Source organism: Sceloporus occidentalis, unplaced genomic scaffold (assembly GCF_023333645.1).
Source record: "Sceloporus occidentalis isolate IW3139 unplaced genomic scaffold, rSceOcc1.0.p SCAF_13, whole genome shotgun sequence".
Lineage (NCBI taxonomy): Eukaryota > Metazoa > Chordata > Lepidosauria > Squamata > Phrynosomatidae > Sceloporus > Sceloporus occidentalis.
Window position 1 is genome coordinate 6,884,757 of NW_028316993.1, and position 20,075 is coordinate 6,904,831.

At 55.8% G+C, this 20,075-nt stretch overlaps 3 protein-coding genes and 1 pseudogene across 4 annotated transcripts; 3 read left to right on the plus strand and 1 right to left on the minus strand.

Moving 5' to 3' along the window:
• Positions 1 to 163: 163 nt before the first annotated feature.
• Positions 164 to 3,892, minus strand: LOC149304752 (interferon-inducible GTPase 5-like). 2 transcript variants are annotated; one of them, XM_089478130.1, is made up of 3 exons: positions 3,779 to 3,892; positions 2,727 to 3,432; positions 164 to 2,320 (listed from the first exon to the last, which is right to left on the minus strand). In XM_089478130.1, exons 1-3 carry the CDS (start codon positions 3,783 to 3,785, stop codon positions 1,186 to 1,188), a joined length of 1,848 nt encoding a protein of 615 aa, XP_089334256.1. In that variant the 5' UTR covers positions 3,786 to 3,892; the 3' UTR covers positions 164 to 1,185. The 2 variants fall into 2 exon arrangements, with proteins under 2 accessions (XP_089334256.1, XP_089334255.1); XM_089478129.1 differs by lacking the exon at positions 3,779 to 3,892 and having other exon boundaries at positions 2,727 to 3,767.
• Positions 3,893 to 3,928: 36 nt separating this feature from the next.
• LOC149304753 (interferon-inducible GTPase 5-like) lies at positions 3,929 to 6,350 on the plus strand. Its single transcript, XM_089478131.1, has 2 exons — positions 3,929 to 4,659; positions 4,856 to 6,350. The coding sequence occupies exons 1-2, from the start codon at positions 4,013 to 4,015 to the stop codon at positions 6,057 to 6,059; spliced, it is 1,851 nt and encodes a 616-aa protein (XP_089334257.1). The 5' UTR covers positions 3,929 to 4,012; the 3' UTR covers positions 6,060 to 6,350.
• Positions 6,351 to 6,619: 269 nt separating this feature from the next.
• Positions 6,620 to 12,234, plus strand: LOC149304754 (urokinase plasminogen activator surface receptor-like; annotated as a pseudogene).
• Positions 12,235 to 12,525: 291 nt separating this feature from the next.
• Positions 12,526 to 19,351, plus strand: LOC149304755 (phospholipase A2 inhibitor gamma subunit B-like). The gene is made up of 5 exons (XM_089479111.1): positions 12,526 to 12,583; positions 16,042 to 16,161; positions 17,602 to 17,757; positions 18,585 to 18,728; positions 19,146 to 19,351. The coding sequence occupies exons 1-5, from the start codon at positions 12,526 to 12,528 to the stop codon at positions 19,349 to 19,351; spliced, it is 684 nt and encodes a 227-aa protein (XP_089335237.1).
• The last annotated feature ends 724 nt before the right edge of the window (positions 19,352 to 20,075 follow it).

Consider the following 20,075-nt stretch of genomic DNA (forward strand, 5'->3'; position numbering starts at 1 on the left):
CAGGATATGAGTCAGGAATTCTGGGATGCTTCAGAGTTCCCCATTATCTTCCCCTGATTTGCAGGGCAAATAACTCCAAGCCAGGAGCCATAATATCCCCACAAGCCAGCATCTGCACCCGCATGGGCGATCTTGAAATGACACAGATAAAGACAAGACAGAGCCATGGCAGGTGACATCGCTGTATTGTTTGCACATCCAAAGTATACAGAGTAGTTTCAATTACAGATAGCCCCCCACACATATAACAACACTCCCCACCATTTTATACCTTCATTCACTATACAACGTGGCCAGGCCTGAGCAATAGGTGGCCGTCAATGCCTAGTCTGGTTCTAAATGCTGGGCGGGTGGCTCTGGGCTAAAGCACTTGGTCTCTGCCAATGAGGCTGCTCTCGGCTATTAAGTGGCTCCGTGCCAATACAGCCACTCCTCTGGCAAGCCAGACAGGGCAAAGACTCGCTGCCTGGCATTTGCCAGCAGCTGTTAGGCATTGCATTCTTACTCAGTTGTCGTTCACAGTTTGCAGACGTCCTTTTTTGTGCAAAGGAAGGATTTCGATTCTGGACCATCATATTGCCTACTGAATGTTTTTTTGAAACAGGCCCAGTTTTCTTGGAAATCAGACAACCAAATCAAGATCACAGCACAAGCAAGCACAGACTAAAATGCATGCGGGGGCACACGGAAAGCGGCAGTGTGTTTTGATGCCTGCCAGCGCCAGCTAGATAATCTGCTCTGCGCCTTTTGTAGCAACTCCTATGGCAACCTAACACTAAGCTGAGCGCAGAAACAAGTGTGCCAAGGTTCCCCAAGAGCTGCCAAAGGTCACGGGAGCTCACGCTTTAAGCAGGCATGCAAAGATGTGAGTGAAGCAGGGGAACTCTAGATGGCAGCTTCAAGCCTGCTTCCCTCATCCACTAATAATAAGTTGGGAAGCTCAAGAGTGACCCTTGAAGCTCCCAGGTGAGGAGGGGCCCATGGGGTCCACAGCGTGTGGTGGAGCAAGATCCCTGCAAGGCCCTACTTCCTGCATGGCACCGTCCTCACAAGCAGCTGCAATAGGGCACCACCTTCTCTGTCCATAGCAGTGGTACTACTCCAGGGTTCTTCAACTGGCAGCTGAGCTGGTTATGCCAGTGGGGGGGTGCCCCTTCCCCATCAGCTCCTCCCTCTCCTGCGGCGTTAGTCCTCCACAAGGGCCCTGCACAGCACCCTCTCTGCGTCCTCTGACAGCTCCACCACTGCTCTCTGCAGCGTCTTGTACGTGGCTTCAAAGGAGACCTGGGTCTCTGATTTGGCACCCCATCCAAAGTACGGCACATAACTCCAGGCCCAGCTGCCCAGCGAGGGTGGTTTGGTGATCAGGCCCAGGAGAGTGTTTGGGGCCATTGGGTGAATAAAGAGGCTGTGGGTCTCGGCCTGCAGTACCGAGGCTGCTTTGCCCACAACCTGGGCAGTGCATTCCAGGGAGGTTTCATCCAGGCCCAACTCCAGGCGGAAGCTAGCAATGGTGACCAGGAGGTTATTGACTACAGTTGCCAGGGGTTTGTCCAGGCAGGAGAGGCAGGCATGGAGGGCCTCCCCCCAGGCATCTTTCATTAGCTCCTGGGCCTTCTGCCTGACCAGGTGGGACACGACTGCTGGGATGGCTCTCCTCAGTGCCTGCCTCTTCCAGCCGTGGGCGCCTCTCTGGAGTGCCTTCTGGAGGATGGGGAGGTCATAAGGGACCAGGAAGACTCGTGGGGAGCAGCCCGCGCCATCCTCTTGTGGGACCACCAAGCTGCTTGCCTGCACCCCCTCCTGCAGCTCTTCTTGGGAGTCAGTCTGGGCCCTTGCCTCTATCTTGCTCCTGATTAGGAAGATCTCTTTCCCCTCAGAGGCGATGACTCTGGCCAGGCGGCTGTGGGCGTCCTTGCACTGCTCAGGGGCCACAAGGAGGAAGAGGTCATAGCGGCCAAGGTCCAGAGGCCAGATGTCCTCTCCTGCCGCTCCCCACCCGGCCAGATCCCACAGGAACGATTGGGGGGCAGTGGGGAGCTGGTAGGGCACAGCTTTCCTTGGTGTCTGGGCCCCCCCAACGAGGGCCATGCTGGGCTCCCCGCAGCTCTCTCCTCGCAGGGCATTGATCAGGGAGGACTTATCGCAGCCAGCCTCCCCTACAACGGCCACGTCTAGACGAAGATCTGTGGGGTCCTCTAAGGCCGCACGGATGATGAACGGGGCTTCTGACAGGCTGCCGGACTGGCAAATCTCGTAGAGCTCCTTGACCTTCCTTTGACTCACAGGGACCATGTCCGCTAGAGATACCTCACGCTTCCTTGGAGGGAGAAGGAATGAAGAGATCTGGTCAGTCTGAGGGGTCCTAATGAGAAGCCAATGGAGGGTTGTATCTACACCACAGGCCCCTTTATGCCTAAATGAATGTGAGAAGAATGTGACACGCCCCTGGTGTGCAGCGTCCATACACCATGGACACCTGCATACCAGACAGGATGGCAGGAGAGCGCATACTCCATATGCTAAGGGATGTGACAGGCGGCCCCACTGCTGCCCCCCCCCACAGGTCGTTCCTTACATCCATAGTTCATTTCTTGGGGGGAGCTGACCATCCTCTCAGGAAACCTGGCAAAGAGAGGCACCCGCCCCAAGCCGCCATTTCCAAGCCAGAGCCTGATACGCTCACGGTGACCCCCACTCCCCCCCCCCCCGAATTCCAGACCCACCTGGTCAGGCCAAGCGCCTCCTTTTCCAGCCTCTCCTCCAGGCGGGCAAAGTCATGCCTCTCTGTCTCCAGGCTGGACACCAGGAAGGTCTGCTTGGGATCCACCCTCTCCTTGGCCAGAGCCCCCGCCAGCTCCTTCTGAATCAGGGCCAGCTGCTCTCCAGGATCATACCGGGACAGGAGTCGCCGCTTGGCCGTGTGCAGGTCCAGGTCCACCTTCGTCCGCACCAGGAGGAGGGCCCTGGCCTTCTGCCGGACGGCCCTCAGGACCTCCGGCAGGGTCTCCTCCAGACCCGGCGCCCCCCCGGCCCCCACCACCAGCACCACGCAGCTGTAGCTGCCCAGGTCCCCCAGGCGCCCCAGGTAAGCCGAGGGGCTCTCGCCCGCCTCGAAGCCGGGCAGGTCGTGCAGGGTCAGCTGAGGGAAGGCCGGGTGGGCGCGGTGGAGGGGCTGCGGCGCGGGCTGCAGCGCTTCCCGGAAGAAGGCCCAGGGGTCGGCCACTCTCTGCGGCTGAGCGGCCAGCGCCCGCACCAAGGTGCTGACCCCCGCCCCCCGGCCCCCCAGGAAGCCCACCTGGACCTGCAGGGCGGCCACGCTCTCCTCCAGCTCCCGGACTCTGGCGGCGGCTGAAGTGCTGGCAGGGGAGGCCCCCTGGGCCCCGGGTTGGCCCTCAGGGGCCCTGGGCTGCGGCGGGTCCATGGCTGGAGCTGCAGGGAGAAAGCAAGGAGGGCTTGGGGGGCGCCCAGGTGCCCCATCGCTTCCCGGGTGGTGGCTCTTCCTCATCGCATCCGGGTGAGGGGCCCCTCCGCCTCGGGACTGCCTTGAAAAGCCTCCTTCCGACTATTCCACACTATAAGGGCGCCCAATTATTTCAAAGGACGCGGAGCCTCCCAGGGCCAGGCCTCCCTCCGGGGTCCGGGTTCGAATTCCGCGCCCCGCCCGAAGGAAGAAGGGGCCGGGCTGCTCCTGGGGAACCCCCGCCCGCCCGCTCGCCCGCCCATTTCGGCCGGGAGCCCCTCCGGGCAAAAGGGGTCCCAGCGCCCCAAGCCTCACCCTCCATCTCCCGGTCCTCCGACGAGAGAGAGAGAGAGAGAGAGAGAGAGAGAGAGAGAGAGAGAGAGAGAGAGAGAGAGAGAGGGGCGGAAGGAGGGCGAGGAGGCGCTTCCGGGTCGGCGCTTCCGGAGGGCGGGGCGAAGGCCGGAAGGGGCGGTGGCCTCCTTTGCGTCTCCCTCCCGCTGGGCCCCTTTTCCTTCCCCTCCTGCCTGCCTGCCTCCGTCCGGCGCCGCGATGCTCCCCGCCAAGGGCTCCCTCGGGGCCCCTTCCCCGTCTGCTGCTCCTTCTCCCCGGGAGGCGCCCGCGGCGGTGGTCTCTGCGGCGGTGGCGGGGCGGCGCGGCGCGGGCAAGTCGGCGCTGCTGGCGCTGCTGCTGCTGCGGCGGGGCGCCTGCGCGGGGGGCCCCTCCCCGGCCTCCTCTTCGGCCTCGTCCCCGGGGCCTCGCCCGGCCCTGCTCCCGCACCCGGAGCACCCGAACCGGCTCTTCTGGGAGCTCCGGCTGGGCGAGGAGGGGCGGCAGGAGGAGGGGGGCGGCCGCTGGGCGGCGGAGGCCGAGGCCCTGGTCCTGGTGGCCGGCAGCAGGGGCTTTGGGGCAGTGGAGGCCCGGGTGGCGGAGGAGGCGCGGGCCGCGGGGCGGAGCGTCTTCTTCGTCCGGAGCCAGGCCGACCTGGAGCTCCACACCCTCCGGCGGAGGATGGAGGGGCGCCGCTTCGACCGTGAGGAGGCGCTGGGGGCGCTGCGGGGCGCCTGCGTGGAGGGGCTGCGGGCGGCAGGGGTCCCCGGGGAGCCCTCGGTCTTCCTCGTCTCCGCCTTCGAGCCCCGTGAGATGGACGCCCCCCGGCTCCACGCTGCCCTGATGGAGGACCTTGCCACCCGCGAGCGGTCAGTGGCCCCGGCCGGATGGGGGTCGGTTGGGGGTCTTGGGCTGCCCCAGACCCCCAGGGGGACAGCCACCCTCCCTCCCGCCCACCACGAGGGGCCCCACTCCCGCCAAGGCCCCCGCGCCCTCTCTCCTTTTGCCCTGGAAGGAAGGAGGGAAGCTCCTCCCGTTCTCACTGCCTTTCTCTGACCCCCACAGGGCCCTGGGGCCCCCCCAGCTGGACTTCGAGGTGATCAGCGAGCGCGAGGCGGCTGAGATCCAGGAGGCCTACGCCTTGGGGGGCCTCTCCGAGGTGGTGACCCATGTCCAGTGCCGGCTGGAGACGCTCTGGGCCACGCGGCTGGACGTGGCCATCACGGGAGAGTCGGGGGCCGGGAAGTCCACCTTCATCAATGCCTTGCGGGGCCTGGGTGACGAGGAGGAGGGGGCGGCCGCCACAGGCGTGACGGAGACCACCGCTCGGCCCACGCCGTACCCCTACCCCGGCCACGCCAATGTCACCTTGTGGGACCTCCCTGGCATCGGCACCCCCTCCTTCCAGCCCGATGGCTACTTGGAGGCGGTGGACTTTGGCCACTACGACTTCTTCCTCATCTTGGCCTCGGAGCGGTTCAAAGAGAGCCACGTCCTCCTTGCCCGGGCCATCGTCTCCCAGGGGAAGCTGTTCTACTTCATCCGCACCAAAGTGGACAACGACCTGGAGTCTGCGCGGAGGCGGAGGAACCCGCCGGCTGAGGAGGCTGTCCTGGCAGAGATCCGGGGCGACTGCAAGGCCCGGCTGGCTAAGGCAGGGCTGCCTGTGGCCCCGGTCTTCCTCCTCAGCAGCTTCGAGATCGAGCGCTTTGACTTCCCATTGTTTGAGGAGACGCTGGAGAGGGAGCTGCCGGGGCACAAACGCCAGGCCTTCCTCCTGGCTCTGCCCAACCTCTCCTCCGCCATCATTGAGCGGAAGCGGCAGCTCCTCCACCAGGAGGTGTGGAAGGTGGCCCTTGTCTCCAGTCTGGTGGCCGCTGTCCCTCTGCCGGGCCTGGGTTTCACCTGCGACGTCTCCATCTTGCTGCGGAAACTCTCCACCTACCGGCAAGACTTCGGACTGGATGCCGCCTCCCTGGCCCGCTTGGCTGAGCGCTCAAGGAAGCCGATGGAGGCGCTGCGGGCTGAGGTGCGAAGCACTCTTGGCCGCAGCATCAGCCGGGAGGTGGTCATTGCACTGCTGGGCAAGGCTACTGGCACAGGACTGGTGGTGGCCAACTTCCTTGTCCACCGCATCCCAATCTATGGGGCCCTGGCTTCAGGCGGCATTTCGTTCCACACCACCTACTCCATGCTGAGCCAGTGCCTGGAGGGGCTGGCCACCGATTCCCAGCAGGTCCTCTTGAAGGCCTGTGAGAGCAAGGTCTGAGGCGACCAGAAAGGGATTGATCCCCCTCCCCCCCATTGGCCTCATCACCCCCCACTAACACCCCATCAGAGCCGCCCCTTCAGATCCTGCCTCACCCCCCCAACTCTCCTTGAGGTGGCTTCCTATAAGAAATGTACTATGTTCCTGCAACAGCGGCGCCACAGTTGTTTGTAGTATTTCCCATTGTCTGTCTTATGGACATGTTCTGTATTGTCTAGTTTTATTTGTGACAGGTAAAGTGAATGCTGCAGTTAAGGTGTTTGCAAAACAGTATAAACAAACTGGTTTGGATGTTCTTTGGAAACCTTTCTCTCTGGGAGTTTGACTCTCAGCATCTGAAGGTTATGGGAGCTGCAGTTTAAAAAGGGCTTTTTGCACTGCAGGAACTATAGACTGACTGCCACAAGCCTAATGTGTCAACTCCCAATTCCTGTTCACAGGAATTGCAAAAAGAAAGTTAAGTTAGCAATCCACTTTCCTATAGCAGATTAGGTCCAACATAGGTATCTGCTAAAGATTGTTGCCAAAGTACATTGTTATATACTTGCCCCACTGACCAAATGGGGAATCACTCCAAAATTGGTGGGGTAAGGCGCTGCCATGAACCTCAGATCTTAGGCCTCACCTCGTGAATTGTAATCCTTAGATTTGAAAATCACTTAGAGGTTAGCCAAACTGAATCCCAAGACAGCTCCCCTTCCTCCCAGACATCTGGGGTTAATGTATGGGTTGTAGGACAAGGCTATGGGCCACTAGGCAGCAACCAGCCCCTCCTGTGCACACTCACAAACCCATAGGTCCCCCATTTGGAGCCCCACAAGACCCCCTCCCTGCCTGTGCAGCCTGGATTGGGGTCTGTCAGTGCTGGCGCCTTTGTCCCACTGCCAAGAGTTGTGCCGCCTTTCGCCCACTGATTCAAGGGCCATTCTGTGCCCCCTGGGACTGGACATTGGCCCTTTCAGGCAGGGCTGGGTAGCCTCTAATCCTGGTCCAGGGGCCCAGTGGCATTAATTTAACTCTGCTTTAACCTTGGGCCTCCTTTTCTGTTCAGTATTACGCTGAGCTGCCCTGTGACCACTTTAGAGAGGAAGTTGGTGTTGTGTACCTTGAAATGGTTTCTGAGTTACGGCAGCCTTAAGGCAACTGTCACAGGGATTTCTTGTCAAGATTTATTCAGGGAGAATTTTTCTTTCCTCTGAGGCTGAGAGAGTGTAACTTGCCCAAGGGTTTCATTGTAGGGTTTCTATGGCTGATCAGGGATTTGAATCCTGTTCTCTGGAGTCTTAGTCCAGCACTCAAACTACTACAACACAGGATTTAAATCTATTCAAGGGTCTTAGAAACACCATCAGTTAACGCAAACACAATGGAGTGCCTTTGGAACCCCGGACCATGTTTTTGCCTGTTGCCAAAACTCAGATGTCTCCTTTCCTGGCCATATAATTTCTGCCTTGCTCATGTTCATCTGAAGCCCGTAGCCACCAAAGGTTTCACCTGGCAGATGGTGCTCTATGTAACAAAAGACTGGGGATAAGAAAGAGACAGTCTGGCCGTTCTGCAAACTGCCTTCGCCCTCCGATCCCTGCTTCTTTTCTCAGTGAGTGCTGACACTGTCAAGCGGGGATGTGGCAGGGCCAATGCCTGCCGCCGCTATCCCAAGGGCTACCGGGGCCACTTGTTCCGCTCAATCTACTGCTGCTCCTCTGACCTTTGTGAGCCTGTGAGCTTCCACGGTACGTAAGAGCAGAGGGCCTCGGGGTGGGAAGGCTGTGGGGCTCGTGCGGACACTAGTGGGTCTCAGCTGGCCGGAGGTCCATGAACACGGAGCAGGGAAGGTTGGCGCTTTTGCAAAAGGGCCCCCTCCGAACCGTGGCTATGGCTGTGACCAAACTCAGGGTGGAAAGAGACAAGGAGTAGGAGCCTGCAACAGAAGGCTGTGGCATCAGGTGCTCTGGTTCTGGCCACCCAGCCCTGCTCTCTTCTGGGCAACTCCATTCCCCTCTCCGGACCGGACTTGCAGTGGCCACAGGAGGGCTGTGTAGTGGAGGCAATGCTGGTGAGAATTGACCAGAAGAATTGTTTCCTCTTGGCTCTGAGGCCACTGTCCTGTCACAGTTGTCACCAGCTGAGTTTGCCACAGGAAGATGTAAGCAGACACACACACAGCATGGAGTCCGGTGCGTGCCCTGAGGGCCACACTACACCCCTCTGCTGTTTGGGGGGGGGGTTATGAGTGTAGGAGGCCTCCCCGCGTTCAGTAGCTTTGGGAGCACAAGACCAAGGGTGTTCCGAAAAGGAAAAGCAAGGATGGGACGGTGCTGGTCTGTACCAACCCAAGGCCTGGCCACCACCCAGGGAGAGGGTCGGCAGCTCTAATAGTTCAGAGAAAAACCCGGAGAGGGTTCATGGGAGGCAGCGGTTGCCCTTTTGGGCCAGGGACACCCCCACAATCATGGTCTCTCTCCCCACATCCCTGCCTCCCCATTTCCAACAGCCAGCAGGGCCGGACCCCCAAATGGCCTGAGCTGCCAGAGCTGCATTGGGAGCTCTGCCGAGTGTGGCCAGGAGGCGCTTTCAGAGCCCTGCCGGGGGGCGGAGAACCAGTGTGTCCAGATCTCCTAGCGCTTCCTGCCAGGTAGAGCCCTCCGCCGCTCTTCATTCATTCATTTGGGGACCCCTGGGGCTGCGGGACAAGATGCACGTGGGAAGAGTTTATTTAGTTATGTAGTTATTTATTTCAAAGATTGATATCTCACCTTCTTCCCACAAGGGGATTCAAGGCAGGTTACAATAAATTAAAAAGACAGAAAGTACAAAAGTTATACAATAAATAGACCTTTTAGTATTAAAACATAAGTTAAAATACATGGGTGAAACTAGTAAAAATTGTAAAAAGTATTTACTGCACAAAGCCCCAGTCTAATCAATCTACCAAACGCCTGCCCCCCAAATGTTAATGCAAAGGGTTCACACAGAATTGCCTGCCATGAAGATGGTGAGGATAAGGATGCAGTTTCTTTTGTAACGAAAAAGGTCTCTGGGCATGAGAGAGAGAGAGAGAGAGAGAGAGAAGAAGAAGAAGAAGAAAACAGTGCAAGCAATGCAAGCAGTCAGCCTCCCCCTCTATATGTCTTGACTTGGCCTTTAGCAATTGATCCCATGGGTTGCTCTAGCTGGGACCAGCAGTTGATTTCAGATTGTGGGTGGATCCTGGCCACAACATTGTTGGAGAACACAGTACTATCCAATGCTACATTAAATGCTGTGTGTGGCACCTGCTCCTCTCTCATGGCTGGTCCCTAGCTGAGGCCTAAGGGCCAGGCGGTTCTTGTGGCAGGAGGAGGCCAGGAAGGTGGGCAGGCCGGACACAGAAGGAGACTCAGGACTAGGACCACTGGAAGAGGTGGGGAGTGGGAAGGCGGCCCAAAGGCAGGCCCAAAAGACCGCCCAGGGCCTGTCAACACCCAGGAGAGAAACAGACCAACAAGGAGGGAGAGTCTTGCAGCAAAACCAGGCCCAGGTGCCACTCTCAGGAGTGACTGGGGTTCCCAGCAGCCTGGCCGCTTCCCCCAGCACCATGGAGCTGGCCTCCTCCTCATCGCTGGAGCCTTGGGGGGAGATGGAGAACCATGAGAAAGCTTTCAGAGACCTGCAGGAAACCAGTGTCCTCCTGGCTCTCCAGAGCACTCTGGTGTGGAGCAACCACAGTGAAGGTCCCCTCATGACCAAGGAAAGGAAGAGCCCTGAGCTGAGAGCATTCCAAACTCACAAGTCTTGAATGAGGCTGTAAATGTGCTGGAGCCCACGGGGAGAAGACTGGGTGGAGTGGGGCCGGGTGGGCAAATGGTGGCCCAGAAGTTGCAAAGGAGGCCCTACTGTAACTGAAAAAAGGCCCCCCAAGGTCTGAAGTAGTAGGCTTAGATGGAAGGAGGGAGAGCTGTTTTCCCAAATGAGAGACGAGTACTGGTCATTTTTCAAGAAAGGTCCCTGCAGTCATAAAGCTGAAAATGCAGTACCTTCTGCCTCCTGGATTCGAAAGCGCATGAGAGGATTGCCCCCCAACTTTTTCACAGTGCTTTCTCTGCAATGTGTGTGGAGGTGATACACAAGGGCAGGGAGGGCAGGGCAGGGACATCCATGGGCCCCAGTCCAGGGGGAGGGAGCAGATGGTCTGTCCACTCTTCCTCCTGCTGCTGCTGCTGCTTCCAGGGGAAGAACAGGAGCCCCTCATCAAGGGCTGTGGGGCTGAAGACTTTGAGGATGTGCTGTTGGCCTACCAGGTGGGAAGAGATTTCGCCTACATGGACTAGAAGGTCTGCCGGCTGAACAACTGCAACAACAGGAGTTTCCCTGGTAAGGAAGCCAGGAGGCGGGGGTCACAGAGACAAATTGCATCAGGGGCCCCTTGTGGTTTCATGGCCATCTTTTCCCTTCCTTCCCTCATTTGTTTGTAGCTAAAATTCAGTCTACACATTCACATCTAGTCAAACTATTTCCAGATGCCTTCAATGCACTGTGGACTTGGGGTTGTCACTCAGAGCTGTTCCTCCCACCCCTCTCCCCCCAAGTTAGTGCTTCCTGGCTCTAGGTCCTCCATGGAGCCGTTGATTTCAGAGACCAGACAAAGACACAGCGGTGTTCCTTGTTGACCCCCCTCCCCATCCTTCCTCTGTCAGGGGCCAAAGAGAGAGACATGTCCCCTCTCCTTCCTTGGCCAGCTGAGGATCTCCCTCTCTCTCTGTGCCTCCTCTCCTCCCATTGCATCCTAAGGCTGGTTGAGCTGTTTTGGGTTCCCAAGGCAGAGAAAACCCCACAGACTCTATTCCCTATTCTCAAAACAACTACAATTTAGTGACAAAGGTGCTGTCCGTTGCTGAGGCCCCAAGTTAGTTTTCCAAGATGGTGCTTCACTCTGCCCAGCCCCTGCCTGATGGAGCTTCTTCCTCTCTCTTTCCACAGACATCCCTGCAGGGAGGCCCAGCGGCCTGCAGTGCTACACCTGTCGAGAGTTGGGGCGCGGGGATTGTGCCCCTGAGAGGCTGTTGCCTTTGAACTGCTCTGGAGACATGGGTTGGTGCCTGCATGTCATCGGCAAAGGTACGAGGGTGAGGGGTCCGCCTGGCACCCCAAGACCCCCTGCTGCAGCTTACTCAGAGAGGTCCACAGCCATACTCCTGACATTCCCAAGATGTAGGATGGGGCACATTGGTGTGTTCATAAGGGTGGATACAGTAGATGTGTTGGACCAGAACCTCCACCACCCCCAGGCACTACGGCTGCTAGGAGTTGTAGTCCAACTTGTCTGGGGGCAGCAGGCTTGGAAAGATTGCATTCACTTCTGAGAATGGGCTCATGCTTCTCCTCCCAGTTCCCACAACAGGAGGAAAATCCAGGCCTGAAAGAGTCTTCCTGCCACCCATCTGGATGATGCCCTAAGCAAGGAATTTTCCCATTCCAACAGGGTGACATCCCTGTTCAGCCATGGGAATTCCCTAGGTGAACCAAACCTCCTCTGAACAAATTTTGTCAAGATAGGGTCACTTTAGGGTTGCCATAAGTCAGAAATGGGTTGAAAGGACTCAAAACAGTAAGAAAGGACTGGGGATGAGATCACTGTCTCCTTCTTCCGTTTCCAGGAGATGGAGGGGCTCTGTTGACCCTTCAGAAGGGCTGTGGTACAGAGACCATGTGTGGCCGCCATCGGGAGATCTACCGCAAGCTGAAGGGGCTTGGTTCCTTCGCGTCTTGCTGCAAGGGCCGGCTCTGCAACTGGGCGCGGGGCCTGTCTGTGCCACCGGTGCCAGTAGTGGGTCCATTTCTTGCCGTGGTATTAGCACTGATGGTTCAAAAGTAAAGTAGAAAGACATCCCTATGGAAGGGTCCATAGTCATCACTCTGGAGGCCAGTGGCACGATCTGCTGCATCTGCAGATTTGCAACGGCTGCTGTGGGTGTATTGTTCTGTTGTTGAATAGGGAAGCTTCAGGGTGGGAGGATATGCAAGGAGGATTTGTGTCCGTTTAATTACCTTGTCTGCTGGGAAAAACCCTGACCCTGGGTGGTTTTCATTTGCATTTTGCTGGGTCTTAATTTTGGTGTTTCTCAGGACTAATTAATAAGAGGTGTTAAGAGAGAGCGAGAATCTTTACTGTTATTAACACAATAAAATTGCTCATCAGCCAGTAAAGCAATGTGCCATTTTCAATAAGTGTGTTGCCTGAAGGTCCCCCATGTGTGGCGTGTGCCCAGCTGGGAGCAGGCTTTGCGTGACTCCTGGCCCTGGCATGTGCTGGCGGCAGCAGGGGCCAGGGCCGTCTTGCCCTGGGGCCAAGGGAGAGGTTGAGGCTCAAGGGCGGCTCCAGGAACCCAAGGGGTGGCTCCGCGACCTAAAGGCCCTCCCTCGCCCAGGTACCTAGCTGGGGGAAGAGAAGGTGCGGCGGGTCCAGCTCAGCTTCCCACTGGCTGCCATGGGGCTCCCTCGGGTCCTGGGCCTCCAGTTCCTGCTCATCCTCCTCCTGGCGCCAGGTGAGTGCTCTCCCTTCTTTTTGCCTGGATGCGTTCAGGGGCCACAGGCTCCTCTGGCTACCTTTGCTATTCATTCTGCAGCCACAAGCAACCTGAGTGGGGTCTGCAGCAGTTTCCTTGGACCCAGCCCTAACCTTTGGGCTGATCCTGGTTTGTATCTATAACTTTGCCAAGTTTTGCTGGTGACATGGGAAGCTTCCCCTGAAGCAGCAACTGGTTTAGTTGGACGAGAAAGTCTTCCATGTGAAATGAAGAAAACTTTCTCTACTGGAGGTTGTTGGCACAGGATAAGTCCAGGCTGCTTTCCTTTAGGTGAGCAATTCTGCATTCACAATTGGGAAAACCCCATGGGCCACACCATGCCAGACCCAACCCACCTTTCTTTTCTGCTGGACTTGTGCCTGAAGTGGCGATTGTGATCCACTTCTATGAACTACAAAATGGGTGACAGAAGAGGTCATGCTCCGGATTGTGCCATGCTGTAGATGTCTAAACTGTTTGTGAAATGGCTGCTCTGCGCAAGAGGTGAAATGACATGAGTGTAATTTGACTGGGAATACTGCACAGTGCTCTGAATTCAAGAGCTCCCCAAGTAGCCCCACCATCCCTGTTCCCAAGGAGGGTGGCCCATTGAACCTACAAGGTGCTCACATGGGTCTCCCTCTTGCCGAGACATTGAATTGGATTTGGACCTTTTAAGCAAAGCTGTGCAATAATTGGCAGCTCTTTTGTTGTGTGGACTTATTGTTCTAAAAAGGTGAGGCCCTTTCAGGAGAGGAAGTGGCTGATGGAGCCGACAATCCTGGTCCCAGCCCCTGTCTGGCATTTTTTCTTCTCTCACTAAGCAGCACAACGTGCAGAAATCAGCACATGCCTGTTCTCATGGGACGGAGCTGAGCCTTTATTGTTCAAGGGCCAGTTGCCCCACGGCTCCAGGCCCAGAGGCTGCTGAAGGTGCAGAGGCCCTTGCGCAAGGCCTGGCCCCGGCTGAGGGCAGTAGCGGCCCTGAAGCAGCAGCGTGTCGCAGCTGGCGGGCGCTCCCTCGCCCCTCTCCCAGGAGCCAGTGGGGCAGCCAGGGGGATGCACAGGATCCTATGGGCGACTTAGACCCAGCCAGCTTGACCTGCCTCACGGGGACATTAGGAGGTTAAAGTGGGGCAGGGGTGCGCCCAACCAGCCTCACTCATCAGCAGAAGAGGCTAATTGTTTATAGAAACTGGTGGGGTAGGAGGTCAAAAGAGACAAGAGGCAGCCTTTCTCCAGGAGATGACCAAGCTCCTGCTGATCAAGCACTTTTCTCCCTTCCAGAATTGGTAGTGGGCTATGGGATTAGAGTTTATAGGAGGATACACACACAATGCCCTCCAAATGGACTACACCTCCTCACCATCACTATGATGCCCAAGCATACAAGAGCGGCAGTCCAAAACTTCTGGAGGACATTAGATTTGGGCTGATCTCAAATAGAGAACCAAAGTGAAGTCCACTGGAGGTGTGGGGAGGAGGTCCACAGGAAAGCTTTCTTGTGTGAGCCAATGGGTCCTGACCCTCGTGGCAGCCCTGCTGCCTTCTGCCAGGGCTGTCTTGGCTCACTCTCCAATGATAGTTCCTCTGGTGTGGAGACCAGACCCCTCTCTGCTTTTCCCGTGAGTTGGAGGCAGGTGCAGGCAGGCAATCTTTCAGGGACACTGAGCAGCTCCTCTCCCCTTGAAATTGTTCCTGGTCCCATCAAAGACAAACAGGCTCCAGGCGGATGAGGCTGATAAGATTTCTATCTGCACAGGCATGAAGGTAGCCTCTGCCTGCGCCTGTGGCTCCTTGGACTTTTCCACTGAGCTAACACATTCCCTCCCAGGCCGGCCCACCTGCCCAGGTGAGTCTCTCTGAGGTCAAGAGGAAGAGCTGGCCAATCCCTTCAGGCTGCCAGTGAGGGTTGGAGAGAATGGCACAGAAACAATGACAGCCCGGGCAAACACCATGCCACCTCTGTTATTTTGTACAGCAGGAGGCTGTGTCGCCATTGGCCTCTGGGGCGGGGGTCTTCCACAGTTCAGTGTGGGTGCCCTGTGGTCCTGGGGGATGCTGGGCATGTTGATCACCCACCTGCACCACGGCTGCTGAGCTGTATAGGCAGCAGCTTCCATCTGAAAACCAAGGGAAAACCTGCCATGGGCCTCCGATGCCCCTCCCCACCGGTGCCACTCTCCTGCCTCAGAGGGCCACAGCCTTTCCAGGGTCTCCCTCTGCTTTGGCTAAAAAAAGGAACCATACTCTGCCACCCGACCAAGAGCCCCATCCCGGCCTCTCCTCCCGCTCTCCACTGCCAAGAGGGCCAACTCCCCCATGAGTGGGCAGCAGGGAAGAACCAGGCAGCAAGGCAGAAAACAGGGCGGGGAACCATTAAAGGTGGCAAACCAGTTTAAGACTCAAGTGAATTGTTTCCTTCAGTTGGGAACTTCATCAAGAGAGAGGCTGTGGGGAACACACCTGTATGTTGGCAAAATACTGTGAAATGCACCAGGTTCCCATATACATTCTCCAAAGCACCACAACACTCTTCCTTGTTTTCAGTGGAGGTTGGAAATTTTGCTTTGTCAGACTTTGTTGGAACAATGGATACAAGCGCCAGGAAAAGAGATTGCAGCTCAACATTAGGAAGAACTTCCTGAGAGTAAGGGCTGTTTGACAGTGGAACACACTCCTTCCTCGGAGTGTGATGGAGTCTCCTTCCCTGGAGGTCTTTAAACAGAGGCTGGATGGCCATCTGTCAGGAGAGTTCCTGCATGGCAGAAAGCCATTGGACTGGATGGCCCTTGCGGTCTCTTCCAACTCTACGATTCTGTGACTACAACTTCTGGAATTCCTCACCAAGTGCGTTGGCTCCGGGATTCTGAGAACTGCAGTCTGGAAGTAGCTTTCCCAAGTTTGCAAGCAATCAGGCATGCATCCAGGTAGCAGCAAACGGTATGATGGCTGCCTGGCTCAGGGCTGTGCTGGATCCAAAGGGAGCAGGACCAGAGGAGTGGAAGCATGTGTCCAGAATGAGGGAATCGTAGCATTGGAAGAGAGCACAACAGAAGGGGCATCCAGTCCAGCAAGCCCCTGCCATGCAGGAACTGAGAGATGGCCACCCTGTCTCTCTTTAAAATGTTCCAAAGAAGGAAATCCCAAACTCTTCTCTTTGGGGCTTACCCAATCCTCTAACACTTCACCTCGCAGCAGGAGCAGCAGTCTTGTGAGGAATGACCAGGGAGGGAGGCAGAGTCCAGGTGTGTGGCTGCAGCCAGGTGCACAGAGACGAGGAGGGGGCTCCTTCTGGATCTCACAGAGTCCCTCCGAAGGGAGCAGGGAGGAAGGCAGGCAGGCCCCTTCACGGCTGCAGTCCTTGGGGGAAGAGGACGGGCACTGTGCCCGCCTGCCTCTCAAGGCTCCTCTTTCTCTTAACCATCCCTCCACAGGTGAGGCCATCTTCTGCTATAACTGCACCAGGGCAACAGGCTACAACTGCAGCACCGCAGAGGAAGCCTGCTCCTCCTCAGTCAACAGCTGCATCACCATTGCCCGCAAGGAGCACTCAGGTAAAAGAGCTGTGCCTGTGTCTGTGTGGGACAGAAGCAGGTGAACTGGCAGAGGGCCAGGGGGAAGGAGGCACTGGGCACATCAGCCCCCAGTGAGGTCACCTGGAAACCCAGTCAACGCCGATCCAAGGGGGCATTCTGAGGGGGGGTTCGGGTGAAGAAGGTGCCAGTCCCACCGGAGGAAGGAAATCATCGCCTCCCTCTTGGACAGAAAGCAATTCTGATTTCTTTCCTCCAAAGAAGAATAGCAATAGTAACAGCAAGTACATTTCTATACTACTTTTCAGCGCATTTAAGCACCCCCTAAGTGGTTTACAAGTGTAAGCTAATTGCCCCCAACAAGTTGCTGGGGACTCATTTCAGCGACTTCCTCAGAAGGATGCAAGCCTGAGTCAAGCTTAAACTCTTTTGCTAGGACTGAACTCACAAGTTTATGGTTTGTGAGTGAGCAGCTGCAGGGCAGGCATTGAAGCAGTGCGCACCAGGGCTCCTGAATGTCTGGAAATATAAACAAACTGATAGGGCCATAAGTTCCTTTATTCTCTGTCTGGAATTTAGAAAGGATCAACAGAATTCATTTTAGGAAAGCACAGTGCTGTAGTTCATATGCAGAGTGTTTTCTCCTGTACAGTAGCAATCCTTCCAGCCCCACATCTCTTTGGGTACAAGTATAGTGTCTAGATCAAGCGAAATAATACTGCCACTCTATTCTGTTTTGGTCATGCCCCACCTGGAATATTGTGTCCCGTTCTGGACCCCACAATTCAAAAAGGACATTGAGAAACTGGAGCCATGTGTCCAAAGGAGGACAACTAAAATGGTGAAGGGTCTGGAAACCATGTCCTATGAGGAACGACTTAAGGAGCTGGGGATGTTTAGCCTGGAGAAGAGAAGGTTAAGAGGTGATATGATAGCCTTGTTGAAATATTTGAAGGGGTGTCACAGCGAGGAGGGAACAAGTTTGTTTTCTGCTGCTCCAGAGAACAGGACCAGGAACAAGGGATCCAAGCTGCAAGAAAAGAGATTCCAGCTCAACATTAGGAGGGACTTCCTGAGAGTAAGGGCTGTTCGACAGAGGAACACACTCCTTCCTCAGAGTGTAGTGGAATCTCCTTCCTTGTAGGTGTTTAAGCAGAGGCTGGATGGCCATCTGTCAATGGGGATGCTTTGATTTAGATTTCCTGCATGGCAGAAGGGGGTTGGATTGGATGGCCCTCACAGTCACTTCCAACTTCATGATTGTATGATTCTATGTAGACATGCACAGCACGGTCATACCCTGGGGGCTGGAGCCCGCAAAGGAATGACTCGAGGCTATGTGCTTAAAAAACATGTGCAGCAATGCCTGCTCACGGCCCAAGGTGCTGAAGTGGTGCTATGTCCCAAGGAAAGCCCAGGGCAACTCTCCTAAATCTGTCTCACGGTCTGTTCCTTTCCCAGGGGCCCATGAAACAGAAAATCCAACTTACGAGAAGAAGTGCAATTCAGATGACCGCCTCTGCAATCAGTTCTATGGGCTGCTGGCTGGCGATTTCCGCATGCACTGGAACTCCAGTTGCTGCCGTTTTGACCGCTGCAACACCCAAGAAGTCATTGGTAGGGTATTAGAGTCGTCCTATAGAAAAGGAGGCATTTGGGGCTTCACTAGAGGTCTGGATGGGTCACTGTGTGAATTACAGTATAGAGCAGGGTGTGCTGTGCCCTTCTGTATTGGGAGCGGGGGGCTCTTGAAACACAAATCCCATTGCCCTCAACCTCTAGGCAGCCTAGTTGGAGCTGGTGAGCCAACGTCTGGAGGCACAGATGTTCCCTACTCATGTCCCATACTGGGCACGTCTGTCAGCCCCATTGTGTCCAATGTGGATGTGCCTATCTTTCATTTTTAAGAATTTAGCTGGCTGCACTTCACAGGCATTCTGTGGCAGAGGAGACACAGCTGCGCTGGGCAGGAAGAGCTCAGTCGCAGGCGTCTGCCGCAGGGACAGCGGGGCCAAGGGCTTGGCTGTAGTCCTGCTGGCGTTTTGTGCTTGGGTGCAGCTTTGTCTTACATGGACATGTGTGTCTGATATGGGACATTCATATTAAAGTCAAGGACAGAGAGCAGAGCTGCACAAGTGGTGCCAGTTTGCACATCATGAATCTTAGGCTCCCCAACTCCTCTTGACTTGATAATGTTTTAATTGTGGCATTTACAACACATTGCCATGTTAGTTTGGAAAAACAAGGGATGTTGCAGCACATTTGAGACTAAATAAAAGAGAGACTGGTAGGCTGAGCTTCCATAGACTTGGGCCTACTTCCTCAGATGCATTTGGTGAAGTGGCAAGCCATGGGGCAGACCTATATAGCAGTGTGATGTGAAAATGAGAGAGTGCACTGCGACAGGAAGTACGTTCCTCCTCTTTTGTTTTCTCCGTCTGCAGTACAAAAAGCATCGCAGAAGCCCAATGGTGTTCATTGCAACTCTTGTTTTGCTCGGGGTACAGATCTGTGTCTGAATCATACGCATGTTGCCTGCACTGGGCTCCTGACACACTGCATCCACTTTGCCACCACTGCAAAGAACGGTAAGGGAGATGGGGCTGATAGCCTAACCTCTGTTCTAGGAACCACACAGCCACCATCCCTGTGTTTTGAGACATCAGCTTCCATTCCCAGAGGTGAGAGATCATGGCAGTGGCAGACCGACAGCATCCACCGCAGGGCCACATGTTCTGTGCCTGGGCTGCAACATGGCAGAGAGGCCAGTTTGCTGGTGGGAGAGTCACAGCATGATCTGCCAGTATCCTCTTCTTTAGCCATGTTCAGGAAGCCTTCCTGAATTCACCCGACAGACAGAAATATTGCCTCACAAGAACCTGCGCAGCCTCTGGCTCTAACTATGAGAGAGTCTGTGGCAAAGGCTTTGCCCACCCTTTTGTCAAGGAGATGTATATCATGCCAGTTAACTAACCCTTTTCTCCCCCCCCCCCCACTTTCTACAGAGGAATTTAAGGAGGAGCAGGTGGCCTTCACAGGATGCGCCACAAAGAATGTCTGCGACATGGGAGCCGTCGCCCTCTTTGCGGCCAGCCAGAACGTGGAGGTGAAGAGCAACCTGTGCAGCGGAGGAGCGCCAAGAGCCCCCGGCCAAGACGGCCTGGCCCTCTCCTTGATGGCAGCGCTGCCTTTCCTGGCCCTTTGGCTTTGACTCCCCCCCCACCAGCATCCTCCCTGTTCAGCATCCTTCACCATCCCTGAGCCCTTTCTTCTTCTTAGGCTGCCTTCTGTTCCCACTTCATGTTAAAACAATTGCCAGGCTTTCCACAGTCTGAGAAGGGCAAGAATCCTCCTCCTCTGCTTTAAGAGCCAGACCGTGTTTGACCCACAGCTCAGCATAGTCCTTGCTTATAAGGAGCCTGGGTCACATGTCTAGGGAAGGATCGCCATGCGCTCCGTTTGTGGGAGCCTGGGGGGAGTATGGCAGCAGAGGCGGGGAAATTAGTGGGAAGGGACTCACATGTTAAATCAACCATTTATCGGTTAAATAATCCAAGTCAATTGCATTTATGTTGATACAGGGACACGTCTTAAAAATTGCATTACTTTTGAACAGTTGCTTAAGGCTATATTATGTTACAACATTAAAAGCCTTATCAGAATAAAGAAGAGAAACCCAACCATGTTTTTGCTCATGGCTTGCTCTGCCCAGAATGCCTGTCCTGAGGTTTGGAGAGAAGAAAACGGTAGCAGAAATGTTTGAAAGCCCAGTTTCTCATACCCTCCTTTGCTTTCCTTTGGCACCTTCCTTACAATCTCATTCCTTACGCTTCTTCCACTATTCCTATCAAAAACCCAAGGGTTAAAATACCCTGAATTCTGCTTCCTGGGACAGAGAAGACGCTTCTTGAGGGACGTATCTGGTGTAGTAAGAC